General features: G+C 33.4%; 4 protein-coding genes across 4 annotated transcripts in view; 2 read left to right on the top strand and 2 right to left on the bottom strand.

The window, feature by feature from the left end:
• Window positions 1-4,387: 4,387 nt before the first annotated feature.
• LOC116013557 (protein STRICTOSIDINE SYNTHASE-LIKE 6-like) lies at window positions 4,388-7,203 on the top strand. The gene is made up of 4 exons (XM_031253379.1): window positions 4,388-4,825; window positions 6,105-6,412; window positions 6,566-6,698; window positions 6,798-7,203. Exons 1-4 carry the CDS (start codon window positions 4,430-4,432, stop codon window positions 7,074-7,076), a joined length of 1,116 nt encoding a protein of 371 aa, XP_031109239.1. The 5' UTR covers window positions 4,388-4,429; the 3' UTR covers window positions 7,077-7,203.
• Window positions 7,204-7,288: 85 nt separating this feature from the next.
• LOC116013559 (isocitrate dehydrogenase [NAD] regulatory subunit 1, mitochondrial) lies at window positions 7,289-11,426 on the bottom strand. The gene is made up of 4 exons (XM_031253380.1): window positions 10,812-11,426; window positions 9,874-10,113; window positions 9,248-9,326; window positions 7,289-7,900 (listed from the first exon to the last, which is right to left on the bottom strand). Exons 1-4 carry the CDS (start codon window positions 11,325-11,327, stop codon window positions 7,626-7,628), a joined length of 1,110 nt encoding a protein of 369 aa, XP_031109240.1. The 5' UTR covers window positions 11,328-11,426; the 3' UTR covers window positions 7,289-7,625.
• A 2,094-nt stretch (window positions 11,427-13,520) lies between these two features.
• Window positions 13,521-14,507, bottom strand: LOC116014028 (uncharacterized N-acetyltransferase p20-like). Its single transcript, XM_031254010.1, has one exon. The coding sequence runs from the start codon at window positions 14,332-14,334 to the stop codon at window positions 13,783-13,785; it is 552 nt and encodes a 183-aa protein (XP_031109870.1). The 5' UTR covers window positions 14,335-14,507; the 3' UTR covers window positions 13,521-13,782.
• Window positions 14,508-16,216: 1,709 nt separating this feature from the next.
• Window positions 16,217-22,323, top strand: part of LOC116013326 (protein GRIP) — a 14,690-nt gene continuing 8,583 nt past the window's right edge. Inside the window, exons 1-5 of the mRNA XM_031253011.1 lie at window positions 16,217-16,440; window positions 17,302-17,813; window positions 17,987-18,102; window positions 19,750-19,919; window positions 20,599-20,692. Coding sequence (XP_031108871.1) covers window positions 17,351-17,813; window positions 17,987-18,102; window positions 19,750-19,919; window positions 20,599-20,692 — 843 coding nt within the window. The 5' untranslated portion in view covers window positions 16,217-16,440; window positions 17,302-17,350. The remainder of the gene's footprint in view (window positions 16,441-17,301; window positions 17,814-17,986; window positions 18,103-19,749; window positions 19,920-20,598; window positions 20,693-22,323) is intronic.

The raw sequence follows: 22,323 nt of genomic DNA, 5'->3' as shown, positions 1-22,323 counted from the left end.
AAAAAAAAAAAAAAAAAAAAAAAAAAAAAAAAGAAGAAGAAGAAGAAGAAGAAGAAATAAGCCACTTCTTTATCATCGGAAAATACCCTTCCCTACATTAAGTTTCACCGGAAAAATCATTGGAAGGATCAAAAGTGTCCAAAATATAATAGTATGTGCTATTAAAAGGCAAAGACGATTGTCCGGGACTAAATTTAAAATTGCCACCAAAGACAAGGGACCTCTGATGGAATTAACTCTTTGAAAAAATAATTTTTTTAAAAAAATTAAAGAGACGAAAATATACCCTTACCTAAATAAAGTTTCACCGAAAAAGTCATCGAAAGGACTGAAATTGTCCAAAATATGATAGTCTAGAATGCTAAATGACAAAAATAATAGTCTAAGACTAAATTTAAAACTGTACTGTAACTAAAAACAAGTAACATCCCCCGAAATTAAATCACTTTAAGAATATTGATTGTTACTTTTAGCTTACAACACTAGATGTAGTTTGAAAGCTTTTGATTCTTTCGCTCAAGCAAGTGGTAGCTGTTGAATTTGAATCTACATTACGCTGCCACAATCCTTAATTATTTTGCGCTAACATAATAGGATAAGGATTGTTTCCCTATGCGTGTAAAGCCAACCTTTCCACCAAAAGGTCTCCTTGCAGTTATTATCCATTTGTCTTCTCCTCTTCATCAGTTATTATCCATTTGTCTCATTGATAGAGCTATGGGGTGTCGAACTTTAAAGAAGCCTTCAACAGTCAAGGACCTTGTGGTCCAGTAGCATCAAACCTTTCCCTTTATACGAGAGGTGGTGGGTTCGAGCCTCAGTGGAGACAATATTGACTCTTGTACATCAATAGGTTTAGGTTGAGAAAGTAGTTATGAACAGGGAGGTGTGGAGTCAATACTGACTCTTGTGCTTCAATAGGTTGAGAAAGTAGTTGCCTCAGTAGAGGCAATACTGACTCTTTTGAACAGATACTGCATTGTAATAGAGTTAGTAGTATTCAAAAAGAAAAAGGAGCCTTCAACAACTTCTTTTTATACCTTAATATTCTTGATGATCACTTTCCTAATATGAACTCCTTCCCAAGTGGATTTATATATCCCTTCTTATCATCAAAAATTAAAATTTAATAATAATAATTATAATGGGTCACACTTGTGTGAGACCGTCTCACGGATCCTTATTCGTGAGACGGGTCGGGTCGGGTCAAAGCACCATGCAAATGTCATAATTATATGTGCAAATCTCATACTTATATGCTCAAATATAACACTAATCAATAATAAAATTTTTGTTACTTATTAGAGAAAAAGTAATACATTTCTCATAATAAGTAATGTTGACAAGTGTCACTTACTTATAAGGGCAAATATAATACTTTTGTGAAAAAATGTAATACTTTTAAATCAAAATGTAAAAGTATTGTATTTTCCCTTAAAAGTATTACATTTATCCTTATAAGTAACAAAATTTTTATTCCTGAGTAGTATTACATTTGAACATATAAGTACGACATTTTTGCATATAAGTATTACATTTGCATCTTGACTCGACCCGTCTCATGGTGAGACGGTCTCACACAAGTTTTTGCCAATTATAATAATAATGCTCAAATAAGCCACCGAACTACACGCAAAAATATAATCGAGTCATCCGACTTTAAAAATTACAATTGAGAGTTTTTAAACATTCTAAAATCGTGCATTTAAATTTAAAAAAAAATGACATATTTCTCCAATTACGGCTAACATGACAATCACCACATTAAAATTTTTTAAAAAAAAAAAATATTTTAATAATTTTAAATAAAATTAAATTTAATTCTTTTTTGAAAAAGAAAAAAATAATAAAGAAATAAAAACCCCACCTCTCTCCCTGTCTTTGTCTCCAGCCAGAGGAAACGAAGACAAGGGAGGGGGTGAGTTTTTATTTTATTTTATTTAATTAAAATTATTAAAATAAATTTAAAATAATCATTTTTAATAGGCAGTAACCAGGTAACCAGATAAACATGTAAATTTTTATTTATTTATAAGATTTTGAATTGTTCAATTATGATCTATTGCAGTTTTTTTTTTTTAAATTCGGATGGCACAGTTGTATTTTCATGTATAGTTCGATGACCTATTTGAGTATTATTCCTCCTCCTGCTGCTACTATGAACATGTCAATTTTGATTTAATTACATAATTTTGTATTGTTTAATAGCCCAATTGCAATCTTTCTTTCTTTTTTTTGGATTGCACAATTATATTTTTATGTATAATTGGATAGTCTATTTGAGCATTATTCTCCCACTTCTACGTACTACTACTATTATATTACGTGGCATCCAAAATATGAATAATATCGGGGTAGGAGGTGTCCATGCAGCAAGAAACTTTGAAGTCAAACAAGTAAAATGGGTCTCATTACACTTTTATCAAGGTCAAGTGTCTATTTAAAATTTTATATAGTTTGATCGTTTAATTATACTTTTTTATAGGAGTAATAATTAAAAAGGCTATTTAAGTAACCCGGTGTCTGATTGTGCAAATCTTCAACGATGGCTTATAGCGGATCACAACGAGTTTTTTTCTTACATTGCATTTTCTATTGAAGCCTCCAGGGCTATTATGTCGTCTTTTACACATTGTTCTATTAGTTGGGTACCAAGAACAGCTAATTTAGGTGCCCATGCACTTGCCTCTTTGGCTTTTTCACAGTCTGAGTTTCTGTATTGAGATTCTATCCCTCCTAACGCTATTTCAGCTTTGATTTAATATACCACTATTGGTTTGCTTTCAAAAAAAAAAAAAGTAACCCGGTGTCTTGGTTTACACTCCCATATGAATGATGAGAGTGGTTCGAGCCTCAGTGGAGGTATCTGTTGACTCTTTGTGTTTCAGTAAGTTGAGATACTATATTATAACAGAGTTAGAAGTGCTAAAAAAAAAAAAAAAAAAAAAAAAAAAAACCTATTTAACGTTAGCCCTAATTAGAATTAAGTCTAATGTTTAACGGTTGAAGAATAGTCTACTTCAGTACAGCTGCCCTGGATTGCGCCAATGAATTTTTATTTTTATTTTTTTTTGAAAACTTATTATCATATAGAGAAACAAAAAGTCAAAAACCATCTTAATCTATTGCTATTGATATTGAATGCGTCAGGATTGAGTCCTAAATGATTGAAACTTTATTTAATTAGTATTTTTTTTGGCTGAAGAAAAGTAAATAGCACTGAAAATATCTATGAGACGGACTCGGTTGAAAGGTGATTGACAAGAATTAAATTCATAACATTTCTTTTTATTTACAAGTGCATTAATTTTATTCTTGATAGTATAAATTAATTTACAAAAACATAGTAAATAGAATATGAAGAAAGAAAAATGATCCATAGTATTTTTTAACACATAACAATTTAGGGATAGATAAACTTTAAAATTTTCATGTGGTGTGAATTTGATGGAACTAAACATTAAAACTCATAAGAGAGTGTTTTATTATCTTTTAAGTCTTACCTGATAAGAAAAAAATTAGTCTCAATGTAATCCTAGTTGACAGGTAAAGGAAACATTTGATCATGCTAAAAATAAATGAACATTTAAATTGCGTAATAAAAAATTAAAGAGTTAATTTCATGAATAGTCACTTAACTATTAATATTTACCCATTTTATCATTGACTTTCAATTGAACCATAAATGACCCTTTGACTATTGACCGTTACTAATTTTTTTCATCGACTTTCAATTTGACCATAAATATATTTTGATTACTGATTTTGTTCCAAATTTAACAAAATGACTATAGTATTAAAATTGAACACTTAGTAGTACACCTACCAGGCCACTATTTTCCTAATTAAATATATAGGTAAACCCCATGCAAATAAATTAAACAATTGGGTAGGCCAAATTCATATATTTTACAAGCCTATGTACGTACTTCATTGTTTCTATTGAATGATAACACTTATGTGAGACCATTTAACGAGTCTTAATTCATAAGACAGGTTGGATTTTTAATTAGTGAGTCGGATCTTTAATTTCATTAATCAAATATCAAATTCGTGAGACATACAAGTTTTTGCTTATATTAAAAATTATTAGTTGAATTACTCTCAAATTCTACCTTTATTTTTACTCCTTGTTAACATTTTTTATGGAATCCATTTATCATCATTTGCAACATCAAAGAATAAAAGTGAATGAGTAAAGATTGAGAATTTCATGTAATAGAACTAGTTTATCTTTTCCAAAAAAAAAAAAAAAAAAACTGGTTTATAATACTCTACCAAAGAGACGACAATTTCAGCCCTCCCTATCCAACTTGCGTCACTAAAATATAATGTATTAGAGTAGATATACTTTGAATAAATCGAGTGAGTTGCCCCATTTTATAGCCTACTGAAGCGAAGAAGTCAATACAAGATCCTGGGGAAAAACATGAGTCGTCATCTGTGGACCTTTGCTTCTTTTCTGGTGCCTGTGATTTTAGGAGTCATCATCGTATACCAGCTCGACTCGTTCGACCCGGTCCCGTACCCCGCTGGCGAGTTGACTCAGGGGAGCCCGGCGGTGGCCCCCAAGCGTAACGCCCGCATGCACCAAGGTTCCGAGAAGATAGGAGTTGGTCGGCTGTCGGGGCCGGAGGATCTAGCTTACGACCCCAAGACGGGTGTGATATACACCGGGTGTGCGGACGGGTGGGTCAAGCGAGTCACCGTGAACGAGTTGTCGCCTGCTGACTCGGCTGTGGAGGACTGGGTTAACACCGGTGGCAGGCCGCTCGGACTCGCTCATGGACTTCACGGTGAAGTCATCGTAGCCGATGCTGAAATAGTGAGTTAATGTTTTCTACTTTCAGTATATTCCTGTTATTAAAAATATTTATTATCCTTTCAAAAAGAATATTTATTACTTATTTATTATAAAATATGAAATTGTTGGAATAAATTTTATTTATATCATCTTTATTAATATGATATTCATAAATTAAATTCTTTTTCGTCTAAATTGCATAGACTAAATAGTTCATATATGATGGTTACGACTTTCGAGGTAGAAAAATAGTAGTTATGGGCCAAATAATAATATTGTAATCATGGATGGGTTAGCTTAGAGGGGATAAGGGTGTTTATTTATAGTGTAGGGAGCATTTTGGATGGTTAACAAATATACTATGGCTAGTCTTCATTATTAGCAACGACACAAGTGTCTCTTACTATTTGGATGCCAACGATCTTCGCATGACTAAATATAGCACCCTACATTTTTGTATGTGATATCTTGAGTGCATTGGGTGGTTAATACTTGTGTTGTTGTTGTGTTAGAGGTCCTGGATTTGAACATTTTTTTTTGTTAATTAATATTTTGCTTCCTTTTACACCCCCTCCAACTTCTTGAGCCACCATTCTTCTCTGTCACCTGCTTAGGCCAAAACTTTTTCTAATAAAATGTCATATATCGCCATCAATATAAAAAGTAAATTTTCTTTTAAAATATTTTTCATAATTGAATTAAAAAACATATTTTGTATCATTAATTTATCAAATTAAATAATTATTATCATATATAACACATTATATATAAATATCACAATTTTAATATAAAAAAATCACAAATAAACTTTTACAACAGTAAAATGCTTGCTACAATATAAACTATCACAACTTTTTGATGACTTTTCTGTGTAATAATATATTATCTACTTTTATTAAAATTTTGCTTCAATTCTACTCTTTATATAGGAGACACATCTTGAGATGGCTCAAGTTTTTTATAAGGGTTACAATTTTCCTCATAAGTAACTTTTCAACTCATACTATTATATTTTGATTTAAAAGTATTATATATTTTTTTCAAAAGTATTTTTTTCTTCATAAACATTACATTTTATCTTATGAGTAACAATCAATTAATTTATCCATGATTAGTATAACATTTTTTTCTCATAATTAATCATTCAACCCCTAAATATTACATTTTGATTTAAAAGTATTATATTTTTTCCCCTTTTAAATAGCAAACAATTTATTAATAATTAGTATTACATTATTTTCTAACATATTACATTTTCATATTGATCGAACTCGTCTCACCGTGTATATATATTTTGTAGGGATTACTAAATGTAACGTCTGACGGCAAAGTGCAGCTGGTGACGGACGAGGCGGATGGCGTAAAGTTCAAATTGACGGATGCCGTAGACGTTGCAGAGGATGGTATGTTGTATTTCACAGATGCATCCTGGAAATACAGAATGGAGGATTTTATTTGGGATTTTTTGGAAGGAAGACCCCATGGCAGACTTTTAAGCTATGATCCACACACTAAACAGACCAAAGTGTTGGTCAATGGTTTGTTCTTTGCTAATGGTGTTGCTGTCAATCCAGACCAGAGCTTTGTCATTTTTTGTGAAACTATAATGTAAGTTTTTTTGCATTTTCTCGCATCATCATATCATGATTCATGAATTAAAGGTTTGAGTGTTTAGTATTGATATATAGCATGTTGTCATAATTCAAATGATTCAAGTTATTTTAGAGTCTTAGAGATATATTTGAAGGGATTGAATTGTAGGAGGAGGTGTAAAAAGTACTACCTCAAGGGTGAAAAGAAGGGATCTATGGAAGTTTTTATTGAGAATTTGCCAGGGATGCCAGACAATATTCGTTACGATGGTGAAGGCTTGTTTTGGATTGGAATAGGCATGGTAAAGGATATTACTCAATTCTAAGTTTAAAATCATAGTTTCATTTATTCAAGATTGTTAGAAATACTTTATAATCTTTTACATTATTTTATTTTATAGGAATACACATACGCCTTTGAGCTTATACAGAGGTACCCATTATTGAGGAAGATTTTGGGAGTGATGGAAAAGTATGGAGTGAGGCCAAACTTGGAGAAGAACGGAGGGATTTTCGTTGTTGATATGGAAGGTAACCCAGTTGCTCACTATCATGAACATGATTTTACACTTGTCTCAACTGGAATCAAGATTGGCGATTATATGTATTGTGGTTTTGTAAAGTATGGTTTCATACTTGGCCTCAATCTTACTCAAAACCCTGCAGTTGCAAGTGAATAATATGGCATCCAATAGCATATTTCTTTTTTATTTTTAACCATTTCACAATGATTATGTTTTGGTTGGAGACTTTTGTACTATATTATAAGATTTGGTACTCATTATAGTGTCTGTTTGCTTTTGCAAATCTTTATCCCATTTATAATTAACAGACCAATTAAAAATGCCAAATAATTAAGAACAGAGAAATACAATTTTTCATAAGGTTAAAATTGCCATAGTCTATCAAAGCTGTACTATAATTCAAGAAGATTGTTGTGAAAAGGATAAGATCCCTTGAATTACACTTGCCTCAGTGTAAATTACATTCACAATGAGTTAAATCGCAAAACTGTAAGAATGTATATTATAACAGAGCATTCTTAACTCTTGTGAATTATTAATCTAAAACACCAAAGGAATATGTAAGCAGTTGGTGGAAACCAAAGAAAAAAAAAACATTGGGAGAAGGCAAACAGAGTGTAATCAAACTTATTATGCAGAAAAATTGGGCAGCTGAATCTGAACTTGATCTCAATAATGAATTCTGCAGACTAGCAGCAATGACAATTAGTCAAGCGCATCTATAACCGCATCCACAACTTCTTGGGTGGTACTTTCTCCTCCTAGGTCCTTTGTCCTGTACTTGCCTTCAGCTATAACACGTTTCACTGCAGTTTCTAACCGATCAGCAAATGATGGAAACTGGAGATGTCTCAGCATCATCGCTGATGAGAGGAGAACTGCCACTGGATTTGCTCTTTTCTGCTCAACCAGGTTTGGGTTGCCAACATTTCCCGCTGAAGCACCTTGCTCGAAAACAGCAGTATCAGCCCCAACATTGCCTGTAGGGGAAAAAAACAAGTCAGTTTCTCATTTGTAAAAGCAGTGTAATAGATCAGAGCTTTAGCTTTGACAAGTTCAGAACATAGTTTTCCAGCATTGAACAAATAGTTGTAGAACAATTTTTGCACAAAGCCTGTAACTCTTTCCAGGATGTTGTTTAAAGGGGAAAAAGGGTACAAGAAACATTGAACACACACACACATATACATATATATATATATTAATGATCAAATGAGAACCACCCCTTAGGTGAGAACGTGAGAACCAACATGAATGCACACAATCTACTACACGGATGCACAAAAACTACTCCAGGGTAGATTGCGTGCCTAGAATATTAGCTTGTGTGCATTCATGCACAAGTTCGCAGGTTCTCACAGGGGGAGGGATTTTCAATTGGAGCATAACCCTATATATATATATAACCAGTTATATTCGACAGAGCCTTCAACTGTTTTCTAATAATCTGATATCATCCAACAGATGCCATGAACATTAGTGACATTTAGCGGAAGATTGTAAGAAATGTTAGAATATACTAGAATTCAGTTTGGAATGGTTGCCAAAATCAAGCTAGAAATCCTAAAGTTATTAGGTCACTGTCTTATGTCACGGCCTCATTATTCTAGTTTCTCCAATTTGATGTTCTGCACCATAGTCTAAAATGAACATCACATTATGATCTATTTACATTTGATGCAATTTATTCAACTTCAATTCTTGAATAAACACTATTCTTATCCCGCCCACCAACTGCCAAACTTGTTATTCCATGGTTAAGAAATGCAACGTATATTCTATTTTTCCCTTCTATAATTTGGGGGAAGTGCTTGAATGGTTGCTCCTTTCCAAAGGACAGATCCTAGTGATGAAACATACATACGATAGTGGTAAATGAGTAGGAAATTAGGATTTAAAGTTTAATTCAGGTCATAGCCTTGAACATTGCCAAACATGTTAAGGGAATACCAATCTAAGATGCTTCTTAATGGGTACCAGTCACAAGAAAATGATTCTACTAAATTTGTTTGAAAAAGTATTATTCAAATGCCCAACATAAAATATAATCTTATCATCTTTCACTGTCATTCATCAAAATGATACACCAAATGCAATTTTAGTATAGAGTAACATTTTTCATGATGCTAATGTTGAAGCAAATTGTCACCACAAAGCAAAAATTGCTTAGTTTACACAAAATTTAGAAGATGCACACATACATACACATTAATAAATATAAATGTTACTGTGTCTGTAATTCTGTATCTATATGTATATAAATTTTTTGAAGCTTGAAAGATATCCATCCATTCATCAAAACAAGCATAGTAGAAAATGAAACCTACCTCCAGGCATAACTCCCGTGCCACCAGCTATACCAGCAGCTGTATTTGCAACCAGATTTCCATAAAGATTGGGAGTCACCTACAAAGAGCAAATCACATAAGCTACAAAGTTTCCCAAACAAAAAGAAACAGGAAATCGGGACTGGTGGGGAAACAGAGCACTTGATGATGATGACCATGCATCTAACATTTACCAGTAATATAAGCACTGATAACATAGAGATACTACAATTTTGCAAGTTATATGCTAGAAGAACAGTGCATTTTAAGTATAGCACTTTCATTAAGTAGGTTCAACAAGCAATAGCCACATTCTCCTGCGGAATACTTAGAGCACTGGGCAAAGCAGTATTAAGCATAAAAATTACTCCGTATTTCATAACTACTAGAGAGAGAGTTTAAACTTCAGAACCTTTGAAAATACACAGTGCCATTAAACCATGATGCAAGGGGGCTTCACCATCTCAAGAAAAAGGTATATATATTGCTTTTTATGGCAAGAGACACAATATGGAGCAATTCAAAACACATTTAGGCAGCCATTTATGACTAAACTGCTGAAAGAGTAGTCAAATACTCCAACGATAACAGGGAGTAGCCCTGTGCAGGCAGGATTTGCTTCTTACCATTACATCAAATTGTTCTGGCTTTGAGACAAGTTGCATACAGCAGTTATCCACAATAATTTCATTGTATTGAATTCCAGGATACTTCTTGGAAACTTCTCTACATGATTCCAAAAACAGACCATCTGCAAGCTTCATAATGTTGGCTTTGTGCACGGCTGTCACCGTCTTTCTGTTGTTTAGATAAGCATACTCAAATGCATACTTGGCAATGCGCTCTGAACAGAATTTTGTTATCACCTGGGGAAAAATGTGTTGTGAAAATATTACTCAATCTTAAGTTCATCAAATATGAGGAAAGGAAAGTGCTTTTAAACCATTGTGTATGAGAAAAGTCAAAATTAAAAAGGAAATTTAAGATCTACAAATCATTGTGCCCAAAAGTTTGTAAAGGTTGATTATTTCTTCTTGCAACAAATAGTAGATTAAAGACTTCCAACAGGCAACAGTACAATGCATCACCAAGGCAAAAACAAGCTTAGGATGTTGATTCAGTATTGCACATGAGACACGGATTAGGGATATAAAATTTTCCAACATCCTACATTAAGAGCATAATACTTTATTGTACAAAGTCATCTTTACATACAAATTAATAGTTTCATCGGTTGAAGGGGTTAGTTTCATCAAACATGTCTAAAATATTGTGCTAGAGAAAGGAACATAGACAACAGAGCAACATAAACTCAAGCAATAATAATCATCAATGATCACTACCCTATAATAACCTTTCAAATTAAAAACAATCAGTGGTGTGAATATGCACGTTTTTAGAATAAATTGGCAACAAAGACATTGAATTGCCTAAATTATCAGAATTTATAGAAATCTCTATCTAATAAAAGTTATTTCACAAGCACATGAACGAGATCAAACTATATAATGGTAAACCAATGTATTTTAGTAGCAAAATTTACAATTGAAATGAAATTCCTTACCTTAAGGCTTTCGACGACACCAGGAACCACCTCATGCTCGAGTCCTGAGTACTCTCCTTCAGTGTTCTCCCTGATCACCACGATATCCACGTTATCATGCCGAGTCGGCAGCCCTGGCAAGTTGAAGCAATTGACCAAGGAAGCGAACAAATCAAGCTCCTTCCTCAGCTGGACGTTTAGAGAACTGACGCCTCCACCGACCGGAGTATGGAGGCCGCCTTTGAGACACACCTTGTTCTTCTGGATCGACTTGATCACTTCCGGAGGCACGCTCTTCATATCTCCGTGGACTTCGTAGCGCTCGAAGTAGACCGGCGCGTGCATCGCGTCCATCACCTGCTCAACGGCGTTGGTCACCAGAGGCCCGACTCCATCGCCGGGGATTAGGGTTACGGGGCGCGGCGTGCCGTCACCGGGTCGGGGCATGTAGGTCACGGATCGGCATAAGAAAGGCTGCGGATTTTCGGTTGATCTCTGGAGGAGCTGCTTGAGGATTGGGAAAGATCTTCGAGCCATTGAAGCAGGTTTCGGATTCAGTTTGGGGCTTTCGGAGGTTCAGCTTTTCAGTGATTCGCCATGAAAGGTCTGCGTGGTGGATTTGAAAGGAGAATATAAATAATTCACATTTGACGCAGCTCTATAAATTAATTAATCAAGGGCTAACTTTACATTTAGTCCCTTCTTTAGGCCAAAATAGTTTTTGAGTCCTTGTCCCCAACTTAGGGAGGTCGTTAAGAAACACTACTCCACAGAGGACATTATTGTCATATCACAACCCAAACACTGCATGTAGTGAGGACATTATTGGCATGTTTGGTTCACAATAAAATAATTTTTTAGGAGAATTATTTCCTCAAATTTAAAAAGTATTTTTTTTTTACCTTATTTGGTTGATGAAGAATTTAGGGTGTATTTAAAAATCTAAAAATCATTTTTCAAGTTTCTAATGTTTAAATGTGTTTGAAATATCAAGTCAACGAAAATCATTTTTCATTGATTTGAAAAAATAAGGCTTTTTTGGAGGAAAATGATTTCCACCAAATTTAGGATAATTTAGGATATTATTCCTCAAATTGAAAAAAAAAAAAATATTTTGTTACCTTGTTTGGTTGATGAAGAATTTAGGGTGTGTTTAAAAACCTTAAAAAAAAAAAAAAAAAAAAAAAAAAAAGGAGTGATTTTTGAAAATAAATTTTCTGAATTTTCAGAGTTTGGATGTGTCTGAAAAATAAGTTAGCAGAAATCATTTTTCATTGACATGAGAAAATAAGGCTTTTTTTTAGGAAAATGACTCCCATATATTTGATTTTCGCCGGAAACTATAGGTCTTGTTTCTTGTATACCTTACCACAAATAATTTACTACCGAATATTTACATAATAATAAAATACTCAATATAAAATAACCAATCAAGAAAGAAGACAAAAAGAAATGACTATCTCAATTAATATATATTATAGATATTTCTAAAGTATTAATGGACACTAAATTTTTTTTTTTTTATATTAGATACAATAGTGTGTGATGTATATAATTATATTACGTATTGTCAATACAAATATGGATACTATTTTATACAACCTATATAACATATATAATTATATCTAATACCAAAACAAAAAAAAAAAAAAAAAAAAACTACAAATAGTGTTCACACCTTAAATTTCTTTCTAAAATTAATTATAAAAAATAAATGCTTAGTCAACTCTTGTAAAAAGTCAAAATTGGATGCCAAGGGCTCTTCTTGCTCTCACGCGCAGCTTGAAGCTGACCATTAATGGAGGAGCCCAGCCTTGCCGTAATTGGCTTCGATTCCATTTTCACGACAACAAACTTCAAGGCCACCTTAATCTAACTGAATACCCTTCATCCCCTCTGATCTAATATATTGTCCATGCATACAGGCAAAGAAGGAATCATTTTCAGTTTTGGATAGAAAAATCAAAAGAGAAGCACCCATTGATTTCTCCTCATATCATATGAACGAAATGCAATGACTAATGGGATGTGAGATTAAGTAGAATGAGTTATGGAAATGATAGAAGTAATGTGAGGATATTTAAGAGTGGTACACAATATATTGTTTTGTCTGAGAAATTTTGGTAAGGAATATCATCATTTTATCTAAGAAATTTATAATAATATGTTAAAATTATGATTATTTGTCAAATAAATTATTGTACGGGACAAAAACCTACTAAGGAATATAATCCTGAATACCTACAAGCATTTTACCTATAAATAATAGATCATTTGTGCATACCACATCTTCTATTCTCCGACGTCATCCATCCCAAAAGACAAAAATTTGTGTGACCGTCTCATGGATCATTGTTTGTAAGACGGGTCGGGTCAATGTAAAATGTAATACTTATACCGCAAAATCATCATCATTATATGTATACCCATTTGGTCATTTTACTTGTTAATCGCTAATCTAAACATCTAATTTTACCAAACATCTTTTTAGTAACCGCTAATATAACTCGCTGATCAAACCCGTTAAAGCAATCCGCTATTCATTAATGGTTAATACAATCCGCTATCCGCTGGTTGCCAAACAAACCCTATGTGTTCAACAAGGGTGGGATTAGAGATATGTTCATCTATAGTTTCTTGTCCAGTGATAAGGTTCTCTGAAGATTTAGGTGAACTTTTAAGGGCGTAAGAAACAATTATTCTTGACATTTTTAAATTCAAAGGTCATCATTAACAAACATTGTGTATATGTCAAAAAATTACAAAGAATTTTTACAATGATTCTTCAACTTACAAAGTAGCAATGGTAACTAAATATACACTTTTATTTCATCAAGAACACAATCACATTGAAGCCCTGTTTCTGAATTCTGCCTGCCATACCCATCAATCTCCATGGGCTCCAATACTGCCCACACAAACAACAAAGAAGATCAGACTATGGTGCACAAGAAAATATTTTCTCTGCACCCAATAACATGAATCAATGAGACTATCCTAGAGAAGGGGAATCTGAGGAGAGGAGGCTGTAAATCACAAAATCTCTAGATCTCCCTTTAAGGATATGGTGCTTTCTCAAAACCCCTTCTCTCAAAAACCCAGATTTCTCCAATACCCTCTGGGAGCCTTTGTTATCCACATCCACAAAAGCCTCAAGCCTCTCCATGTGAGGCCACTCTGAGAAGATTGCAGAGGCCACCATCTTCACTGCCCTTGTTGCGATCCCTTTGCCCCAGTACTTGTGAGTCAACACATAGCCAAGCTCGCCTCTGCAACTGTCGCTCCCAGACCTTGGGGTCACAGTGATTGCCCCAATCGCCCTGTTTTCAAGGCAAATCACTCTCAGCCATGTGTGTGGGATTGCATAGTTGTTTATATAGTCCACTGCTTGGTCTCTACAAGTGTAGGTGTCCCACTTACAGAAACGGCTCACCCTGTCATCTGTTGCCCACTCCATGAAATCATCCAGGTCCGAGAGCTCCATTGGCCTCAGACAGATTTCTGGGGATTCTGATTTGCAGGCTGTTTCTTCCATTTTCTCCATGGCTTCTCTGCCAGATTCTCTTTGTAATTTATAGATGGAGATTTTTATTTTTTATTTTATCACCGCCAAAGAATGGATCAGAAGTCAATAATAGCTCAATTTCAAGAAGTGGGGATCAAGAATTTGAATAGATACATACAATATATTGATTATTTTATTTTTTCTTGGGATGTTCCTGGAAGGAGATTCAGTATGCCATCTCTGGAAGGAGGTTCCATGAATTCATGTGCTCTCAGCCTCTCTTGACCAAAAATGATTGATTGGCTCTTAGCCTTTGGTTGGATTGGCCACCTTAAGTTCTGTCCCAATAGAAGTGTAATGTTTAAACTTTATTATAAAATTGTGAGTCATTGGGAGACATTAATTCATAAAAAGAATCAAAATATATGAGACTCTTTGTGTACATAATGTACAACTAGGGATGAAAATATAAGGACCAATGAGATAATTTGTGATTTACCACCTTCAATAGCTTTTGAATTTTGAACATAAAATTAGAGGACCAATCATATTTCGAAAACAATGCTGGTTAACCTGATAAGACCGAAAATTATAAAGTTAGGGCTGAAAAAAATAGTCTGATAAGAAATCAGACTAATCGCCTGATCGATTTATCGAGTTTGCCTGATTAGGCAAAAAAAAAAAAAAAAAAAAACCTTAACCACTACTCAGAATCTTCTTTCAATCATTTTCCAACTTAACAATTTAACACTCCAATAATTAATTACAATAAACATCCATTAAATGTTTAATTAATTAGATTTATTTGTATCAAGTTTAAATATTTAATTACTTAAATGTTTAGTAAGTGTTTACTTAATTAGAGTAGCTGACTTATCTACTTTAAACATTGTTTAGAGACCAAAACATCACCGGGTTTAATTCTATAATCCGTTTGAAATGGTAACAGATGTGTCGTTACACTTCATATTTTGTGTGTCTAGTCCATTAATGAAACATCGTATATATTTTTTTATGATACGATTTTTGTATTATTTAACTTAGTGTTAATATATAAAATTTGTAAAAAGTTCATAAAATATAAAATTTAAATTTAAATACCATAAAGAAACTATGAAAGAAAAGTTAGTTTGATTAATAAATAATAAATATGACTCGTAAACTAAAGAAGAAGTATTTAAATATACTAATATTTATTTTATCAAAAAATTATGACACAATTTATCAAAATATATGAATCATGTATGTGATAGTCTTAGTAGTGAAAAAAGCCTTTTTTTACTTTTTATTTTGCGATAATTATATCTAAACTTTTAAAAGTTAGTGAAAGAAACTCAAATCTTTGTGTTTTTAATAATTATACCCACTTATGCATAAAAATTATATTAAAACCTTTAAACTTTGACAAATTAACATCAAACATGTATCTTTTGTAATAATGATAATTTTCTATCCAATAAAAAATTTAATTTAATTTGAATATCTTGAGTTTGTATATAAATTATTTAAAAAATTGCATAACATCATATATTTAAAAATATATAATTTATACAACTAAAAACTCAAATTAAAAAAAATATTTTACATATATAAATGCATGTTAAAATATTATAGAAACTAAAATTAATATTTAAATCAAGAAAACTGAATTATTTTTAAGGCTATATAGTATAATTGGCTATAATCAAGATATTTGAGTTATTTTTATGGAGTTTTAAAAGTTTAGATATAATTATCATGCTTGAAAAAAAAAGATATAATTATCATAAAATATAAATGTTTTGATTTTTATGTAATATGTATGACATGCTACAATTTTCAGATTATTAAATGACAATACTGTCCTTAGCTAATACTCGGTTGAATTTTTGAGAAGGTGCGAATGACTCTGCGAGGAGGAGTCGATCGGGAAGCGCGAGAGTGCGAGACACAAACCACGGCTAACCATTTCATTTCTTCCGTACATTCGCAGGAATTTCTGCGATCAATCAGTTAAATAATTCATAATAATTCCAAAAGATATTTCAGATAAAAAATTGTTCCAATTCAAATCTGTTGTTCTTTACTTATTTTGGCAACTTGCCAGCATCAATTCAGATCTGCAGTTTCAATCCCTCCACTGCTTCACCTCAATTTTCTCCAAAGGTCAGTCATTGTTTGAATCCAATGCGTAGATGTCTCTTTTTGTTTTTGTGCACTTAATCTTCATGAATACGCATGCATTATCACGATTTTGTATGAGTACTTAGCATTTGGCGCGAGCTCATGGTGGAGTCGGAATCTGGGAATCTGTAATTTGGTTAAGCTTTTGATTCGTTAGTGTTGATAGTTGATTTGAAATTTTGTGCAAAAAAGCGACGTGGAAGCAAGCGAAATTGAGTTAACGGTTTTGAGTTCGAGTGTAGGATTTGATCCCAGCGATGATTGATACGTGTATCTAAATTCAGTTGAAAAACCGTGAGCTTATTAGCTGAATTAGGTTTAGTTTGCTGGCTTTTTAGTGAGTTCGAGTTCAGAATAGAAGTTTTTATCTACTGTAGGTATTTTGACGAGGAAAACAATGAAATTGTGTTATGCAAACATGCAAGGCAATGGAATTTCATTTCCGATCTTCAAAAAAAAAAAACTAAATAAAGTGTCATTCCTGAAACTAAATAAAAGGGCAAGGGGCCATAGCTAATGCTGTAAGAAGGTCGTTATGACTAGTTGCTTTAATGCTTGCAAGGGATGGCATTGATGATTTAGTGATTGCCGGTTCCTTAGATTATTACTATCATCATCACCATCATCATCATCATCATCATCAATAAGTTAATGACTAATGAGTTTCATTAGCAACATGATGGAAATCTCAACAACCTTTATAAATTATTGAAATAGGTATGTTTCACTTTCTTTGCAATGGTTTTGTATACAAAACAGTGAATTGGTGATTGGAAAAATCATTAACGTGTTACACATTTTGTCATAGCTATTTAACTAACTTTCTCTTTGGTGTTATGTTAGTTGCTGGGTGAAGCAGTATAGTCCCCTACTGGAGAAATTCAAACACTAGATGACTAGAATGTCAACTGAGGAGGGTGATAACATCAGTGCTGCAGAGAATCACATTCACATAGACGATGATATGGCAGTTGGGAATCAGCACAGTGTTATAGATAATGAAAATGGTTCAGGTCTTGCTAAAGAGAATGTGTTGCATAGTAGTGACCAATTTTCAAGTGATAGCCATGATGATCATCTACAAATGGTTATGGAACTTAATTTCCAGAATGAATACTTGAAGTCTCATGTTTTGGGCTTGAAACATGTCAACAATGTAAATAGTGTGAAGGAGCATGAAGATGGATCACATGGTAATGTCAGAGAGTTTCATGAAAAGGTGGAATCTTTGGAAAAACAACTTTTAGAGGAAAGACAAACCCGATTTGCTGCGGAAGAAGCTGTCAAGCATCTCCAAACTGTGTACTTAGAAGCAGATACAAAGGCCCAAGAGCTTTCAAATAAACTTGCTGAAGGTTGTGAAGTTCTCCTGTGACCCATGTCTTAATATCACATACTTTTCCTGATTGCTTGAGTGCATTATCAACTTTAAAAATTATTAGAATGCTTTGCAAATTTATGTTAATTTTAGTTTTAGTTTGTACGTGGTATTACTGATCTTAAGTCATTAATGTTTTGTTCTGTGTAGCCCAACAGAAGATGGATGAAGAAATAAAAGATCGTGATGAGAAGTATTCTGAGCTTGACTCTAAGTTCACCAGGCTTCACAAGCGGGCAAAGCAGCGTATTCAAGAGGTTCAGAAGGTAAAATGTGTGATCACAATTCATTTCCTTGCTTCAACTGTTTTTGCTAGTAGTTTCTCTCTTTTTGGCATAGAATGTTTTTCCAATTCCCTTATCTTTTAGTTATCCTAGTTAAAGAAACACATCTACTTTCCCTTTTTAAAAAAAAAATGTTATTTTCTTTTTTGGAGATAAGTAACAATAAAATTTTATTATAACTTAAGCAGTAGAAATCACCATTTCTGGCTACTTAATCAGGCGGTATAGCTTCATTTTGGGAGACTGACAACTACGAATCTCTATTTTTCTTATAGATATAGATCTTGCCAAAAAATGAAATAGAAAATGAAAACTAAAGAAGAAAGGATAACAAATTATGGTTAAATCTATCTTGCCTCAACTTGACCCCACCCCCAAGAGATTAACAAATAGATAAAAGCTTTTGTTCCTTGTGAAGTCTTCTATCTACCATCATGGCATCATCTGTCTTCCTCTTGTACTCCTTCAACTAGACCACCTAACACCAAACATGCAGCTTTCACAACTCCTCTTGTGCTTTGTTCTTGGTCATGACAATAGGAAATTAACAATCATGCAAATTTCCTTGTTATCCATTAGGAATAGTCCTTATTATGCTTTGTCCCAAATCACCTAGTCACTAAAGTCATGTAATCTAAATAATAAATGTAAAATAAATATTACATTCTTCAAACAAGCTGGGATGGAAGATCTGTCACTGTGATCCCAAACAGTGGTAGAGTCCCAAGAGGGCTAATTTTCTAAGGTTCCACATGCTCCAACCTTACTTCCTATGGAAAAGGTGTTGTGTTTCTGTAAGGAGAAGAGAAGAAGGAGATCTAATGATGAATACCAAACATTGGTACCCTTCAGTGTATCATCATTCATTTCATTGAATCAAGGAATAATTATGAAAAATAGTCAATACTTTTGCTGAAATGTATGATTTCGTTAAAACTTCTAACCCATACAACTTCATCTGAATTTTTCACTGTTTTATTTACGGTAGCCAAATTGAGCTAGCAGTCAATTGCCATTTCCAGCTTAGTAATCTGGTGGTTTAGTTGGCATTTTAAAATAACATGACATTTTATCTTACCCCAACTAAACTAGCTAACTAAGCTTTGGGGAAAAAAAAAAAAGAAAAGAAAAGTTATAGACCTTGCCCCAACAAAACTACAAAAGTATTGCATCTTCAATCTCATTATTATTTTACTTTTGGTTCTGAACTCTTAAGTTTCCTAGCTCAGTTGAGGTGGGTGAGGTAACATGTCATGTCACATAATATTGTTAACTAGAAAGCCATGCCCACAGGTCCAAAAAGCCAATTTTGACAGCTTGTTCAGTTTGGGCAAAAATGATACAAAAGTATGATTTTCAGATAGAATTGTACAAATGAGAAGTTTTGGGCATAATTGTAAAATTGCGCAAAGTTTTGTCTACCTTCTCTGAATAGGCCTTAAGATGAAGCCAATAATTCACTAATAGCTATCTTCTCAAGTACCTGAGGTTATAATGTACTGTAGGCATACTTGCTCTATGTCCTTGCTCTTCTTTGATGACCTTCTGTTAGTTTGTCATATTCAGATGAAGAGTTTCTGTGGTGTACTGGTGTTAAATTTAATTTTTCTTGGGAGACTGTCATTTTAGGAGAAAGAAGATATTGAGGCCCAGTTTCGTGATGTCAATGAGAAAGCTGAGCAAGCTTCTTCACAATTGTCAGCATTGCAGCAAGAACTTGAGCGGACTCGACAGCAAGCTCAGGAAGCGCTTAAAGCAATGGATATGGAGAGACAGCAATTACGAAGTGCAAACAACAAGTACTTTCTCCTTAGAACTTGAAACACTATGTTCACCTTTAAGTGATAAGTTTGTCTGATGTGTGGGTGGGAGGGTGGACTCGGAATTGTGTCGCTTCCATATCTTGCAGCTTTTGCCATGATATAATTTTCACAGCCTGTGAGTTATCATCAGTTTCTGTGGCCTCTTTTGGTTATATTTATGGAGAAATCTTCATCTTGCATGTGCATGCGGTTTGTAGAAGATATATTTGAGGTTTATTCACCCAAGTTGGATGGTTTGCTGTAAATAGAAAAGAGATGTTCTAAGTGTCATAATGTGTAAAATTTCTGTTCGCTGAACAAAATGAAGCCTGATCTTCTAGTGATGAAAGATAGTTGTGAATTGGGGACATTGCTTTCTTTCTGTTCCGGTTTCTCTCTTTCCTTCCCCATCATTTGGTAATAATAAACTATGATATCTGAGCCTATATTCTAGCAGCATCTACTTGTGACTTTAGGCAGAAGTCATAGGTTTATCCTCATTCCCCTCAGAGAGTCCGAGGTCCCCCCTTCCCACCCCGCCCAAAATCAAATTTCCAGTGCTTGTCATTTTGCAAAATATCCAAAAATAAGATGAATTCTTAAAAATAACATTGGTTTCTTACAATGATCTTTATTTATTCTCTACCTGGAATAATACAGTTGTTTTTTTTTCTAGGCTTCGAGATAATATTGAAGAACTGCGTCGCTCTTTTGCACCTAAAGAAAGTGCTCTGGAGGATTTACAACAGTCAATTGTGGAAAAAGAACAGGTGAAAGAGCAAGCAGAAAATTTTCAAGTCCTATTTTTTTTTTTTTTTTTTTTTTTTTTGTCTCCCTCATTCTCTCATAGTTGGCAACTAAAAATTTATGCTAAAAACCTAATTGATAAGGATGCTCTAACTTGTTGTAAAGTTGATTAATAATTGATATATCACAAATTATATTTTATGATATAAGATTTTATCATGGTCGAATGTATGCTATGTGGGGTTTAATGTATGACATGCTTAATTATACTCCATTAATCCATTTCCATGCATGAGAAGATGTCCAATATAATGCAGCTAGAATATATATTTGAAGTTTGGACCAGAATCAAATGAAATATCCCCCATTGCTTTTCCATCTTCACGAATATAGAATATCTGTCATTCCTGTCAAGCCCCAGTCAACCGGTCAAAAAGATAGTCATGTTGATAGGGAAGTGGGCTCCACGTATATTTGCTAGCTAAGTCAACCCCTTTTTGTTTCATTCCATGGCCCTTATTCTGCACGGAGATGTATAGGACTTCATGCAATCTTATTTTATTCTCTATCCCTTTCTGACAGAGGTTGATGATCATTAAACACATGCGAAAGATAAACCGTATTATAAAAATTCTATACAATAAAAGTCTGATTTATTCAAAAAATATTATTATAAATTAAACTCATAACTTTTTAATAAGAAAATTATATTTTAATGACTTGATCATCACTTCAGATAAATAAACTTAACGATTCCATCTGCGACTTGTTTAGCGTTCTCAATCTCGGACATTATATATATGTGTCCACTCCTGTCGAAAAATGCATGTTGGCTCTCTTTTGACCCAGGAAAATGATATGATCATAGGGGTTTATGCATGGGATCGGAGAAGAGACAACACACGATGATGTTTTAACCCCAAAAGATCTAAATTATTATTATTATTATTATTATTACAAGGACATTTTAGTCTTTATATTACTTATTTTCTTTCCATTCCCAAAATTCTATTATTCCTTATCAAACAATGTAACTTGAATTCCTAATTTATTCTCAGGCCACTTTATTCTTTTGTCATCGAATTATAATTCATTTCCTCCCTTATTCCCTCCTCCCACCCACCGTATAAACTCTTACTCTGTATCATCTGGCCATGATCTTTTTTCGGTTGATTTAATTTACTTTTATACCAAACCATCCATATGGCGTAGCTGCTATATACTCTTTTTATCTTCATGCATGCATGCATACAGCATACTCAGCACAATACCACGTATACGTATATATCGACATTTTACATTACACAAGCTGTGGGACCTCAAGGGAAACGTACGTATATCATCAGTTTGTCTGAAATCCTACCAAGCCTAGGTTACCCATAATTACTTTAATCCATTTAAACCGAAAAAGTTAATAAACAACTCTATAAAATGTTAAAATCAGAATTTTTTAGTTATTAAATTAACTATTTAACTTTTATTTTACTTTTTTATGATTGACGTAATAGGGAGTATCTTTTTTTTTTTTTAGCAGTGTTGGAGAAGGATGGGGCCTTCAATAATATTTGGTGACCGGCTGCCAATTGCCATGAAAGAAGATTCCAGATTCCGAGTTAACTAGAGACTTCGTTTCAGTTCAGTGTGCATGGGCCCC

Source organism: Ipomoea triloba, chromosome 3 (assembly GCF_003576645.1).
Source record: "Ipomoea triloba cultivar NCNSP0323 chromosome 3, ASM357664v1".
NCBI lineage: Eukaryota > Viridiplantae > Streptophyta > Magnoliopsida > Solanales > Convolvulaceae > Ipomoea > Ipomoea triloba.
The sequence above is the reverse complement of the archived record's forward strand: the minus strand, read 5'-3'. Positions and strand labels throughout refer to the sequence as shown.

Excerpts from the sequence above, each read along its gene's own strand:
- LOC116013557 (XM_031253379.1), top strand. The coding sequence starts at position 4,430 with ATGAGTCGTCATCTGTGGACCTTTGCTTCTTTTCTGGTGCCTGTGATT. Across the intron at positions 4,826-6,104 it reads TCGTAGCCGATGCTGAAATA|GGATTACTAAATGTAACGTC; the intron begins GTGAGTTAATGT and ends TATATTTTGTAG. Across the intron at positions 6,413-6,565 it reads ATTTTTTGTGAAACTATAAT|GAGGAGGTGTAAAAAGTACT; the intron begins GTAAGTTTTTTT and ends ATTGAATTGTAG.
- LOC116013559 (XM_031253380.1), bottom strand. The coding sequence starts at position 11,327 with ATGGCTCGAAGATCTTTCCCAATCCTCAAGCAGCTCCTCCAGAGATCA. Across the intron at positions 9,327-9,873 it reads CAGAACAATTTGATGTAATG|GTGACTCCCAATCTTTATGG; the intron begins GTAAGAAGCAAA and ends TGCTCTTTGTAG. Across the intron at positions 7,901-9,247 it reads CACGGGAGTTATGCCTGGAG|GCAATGTTGGGGCTGATACT; the intron begins GTAGGTTTCATT and ends TTTCCCCTACAG.
- LOC116014028 (XM_031254010.1), bottom strand. The coding sequence starts at position 14,334 with ATGGAGAAAATGGAAGAAACAGCCTGCAAATCAGAATCCCCAGAAATC.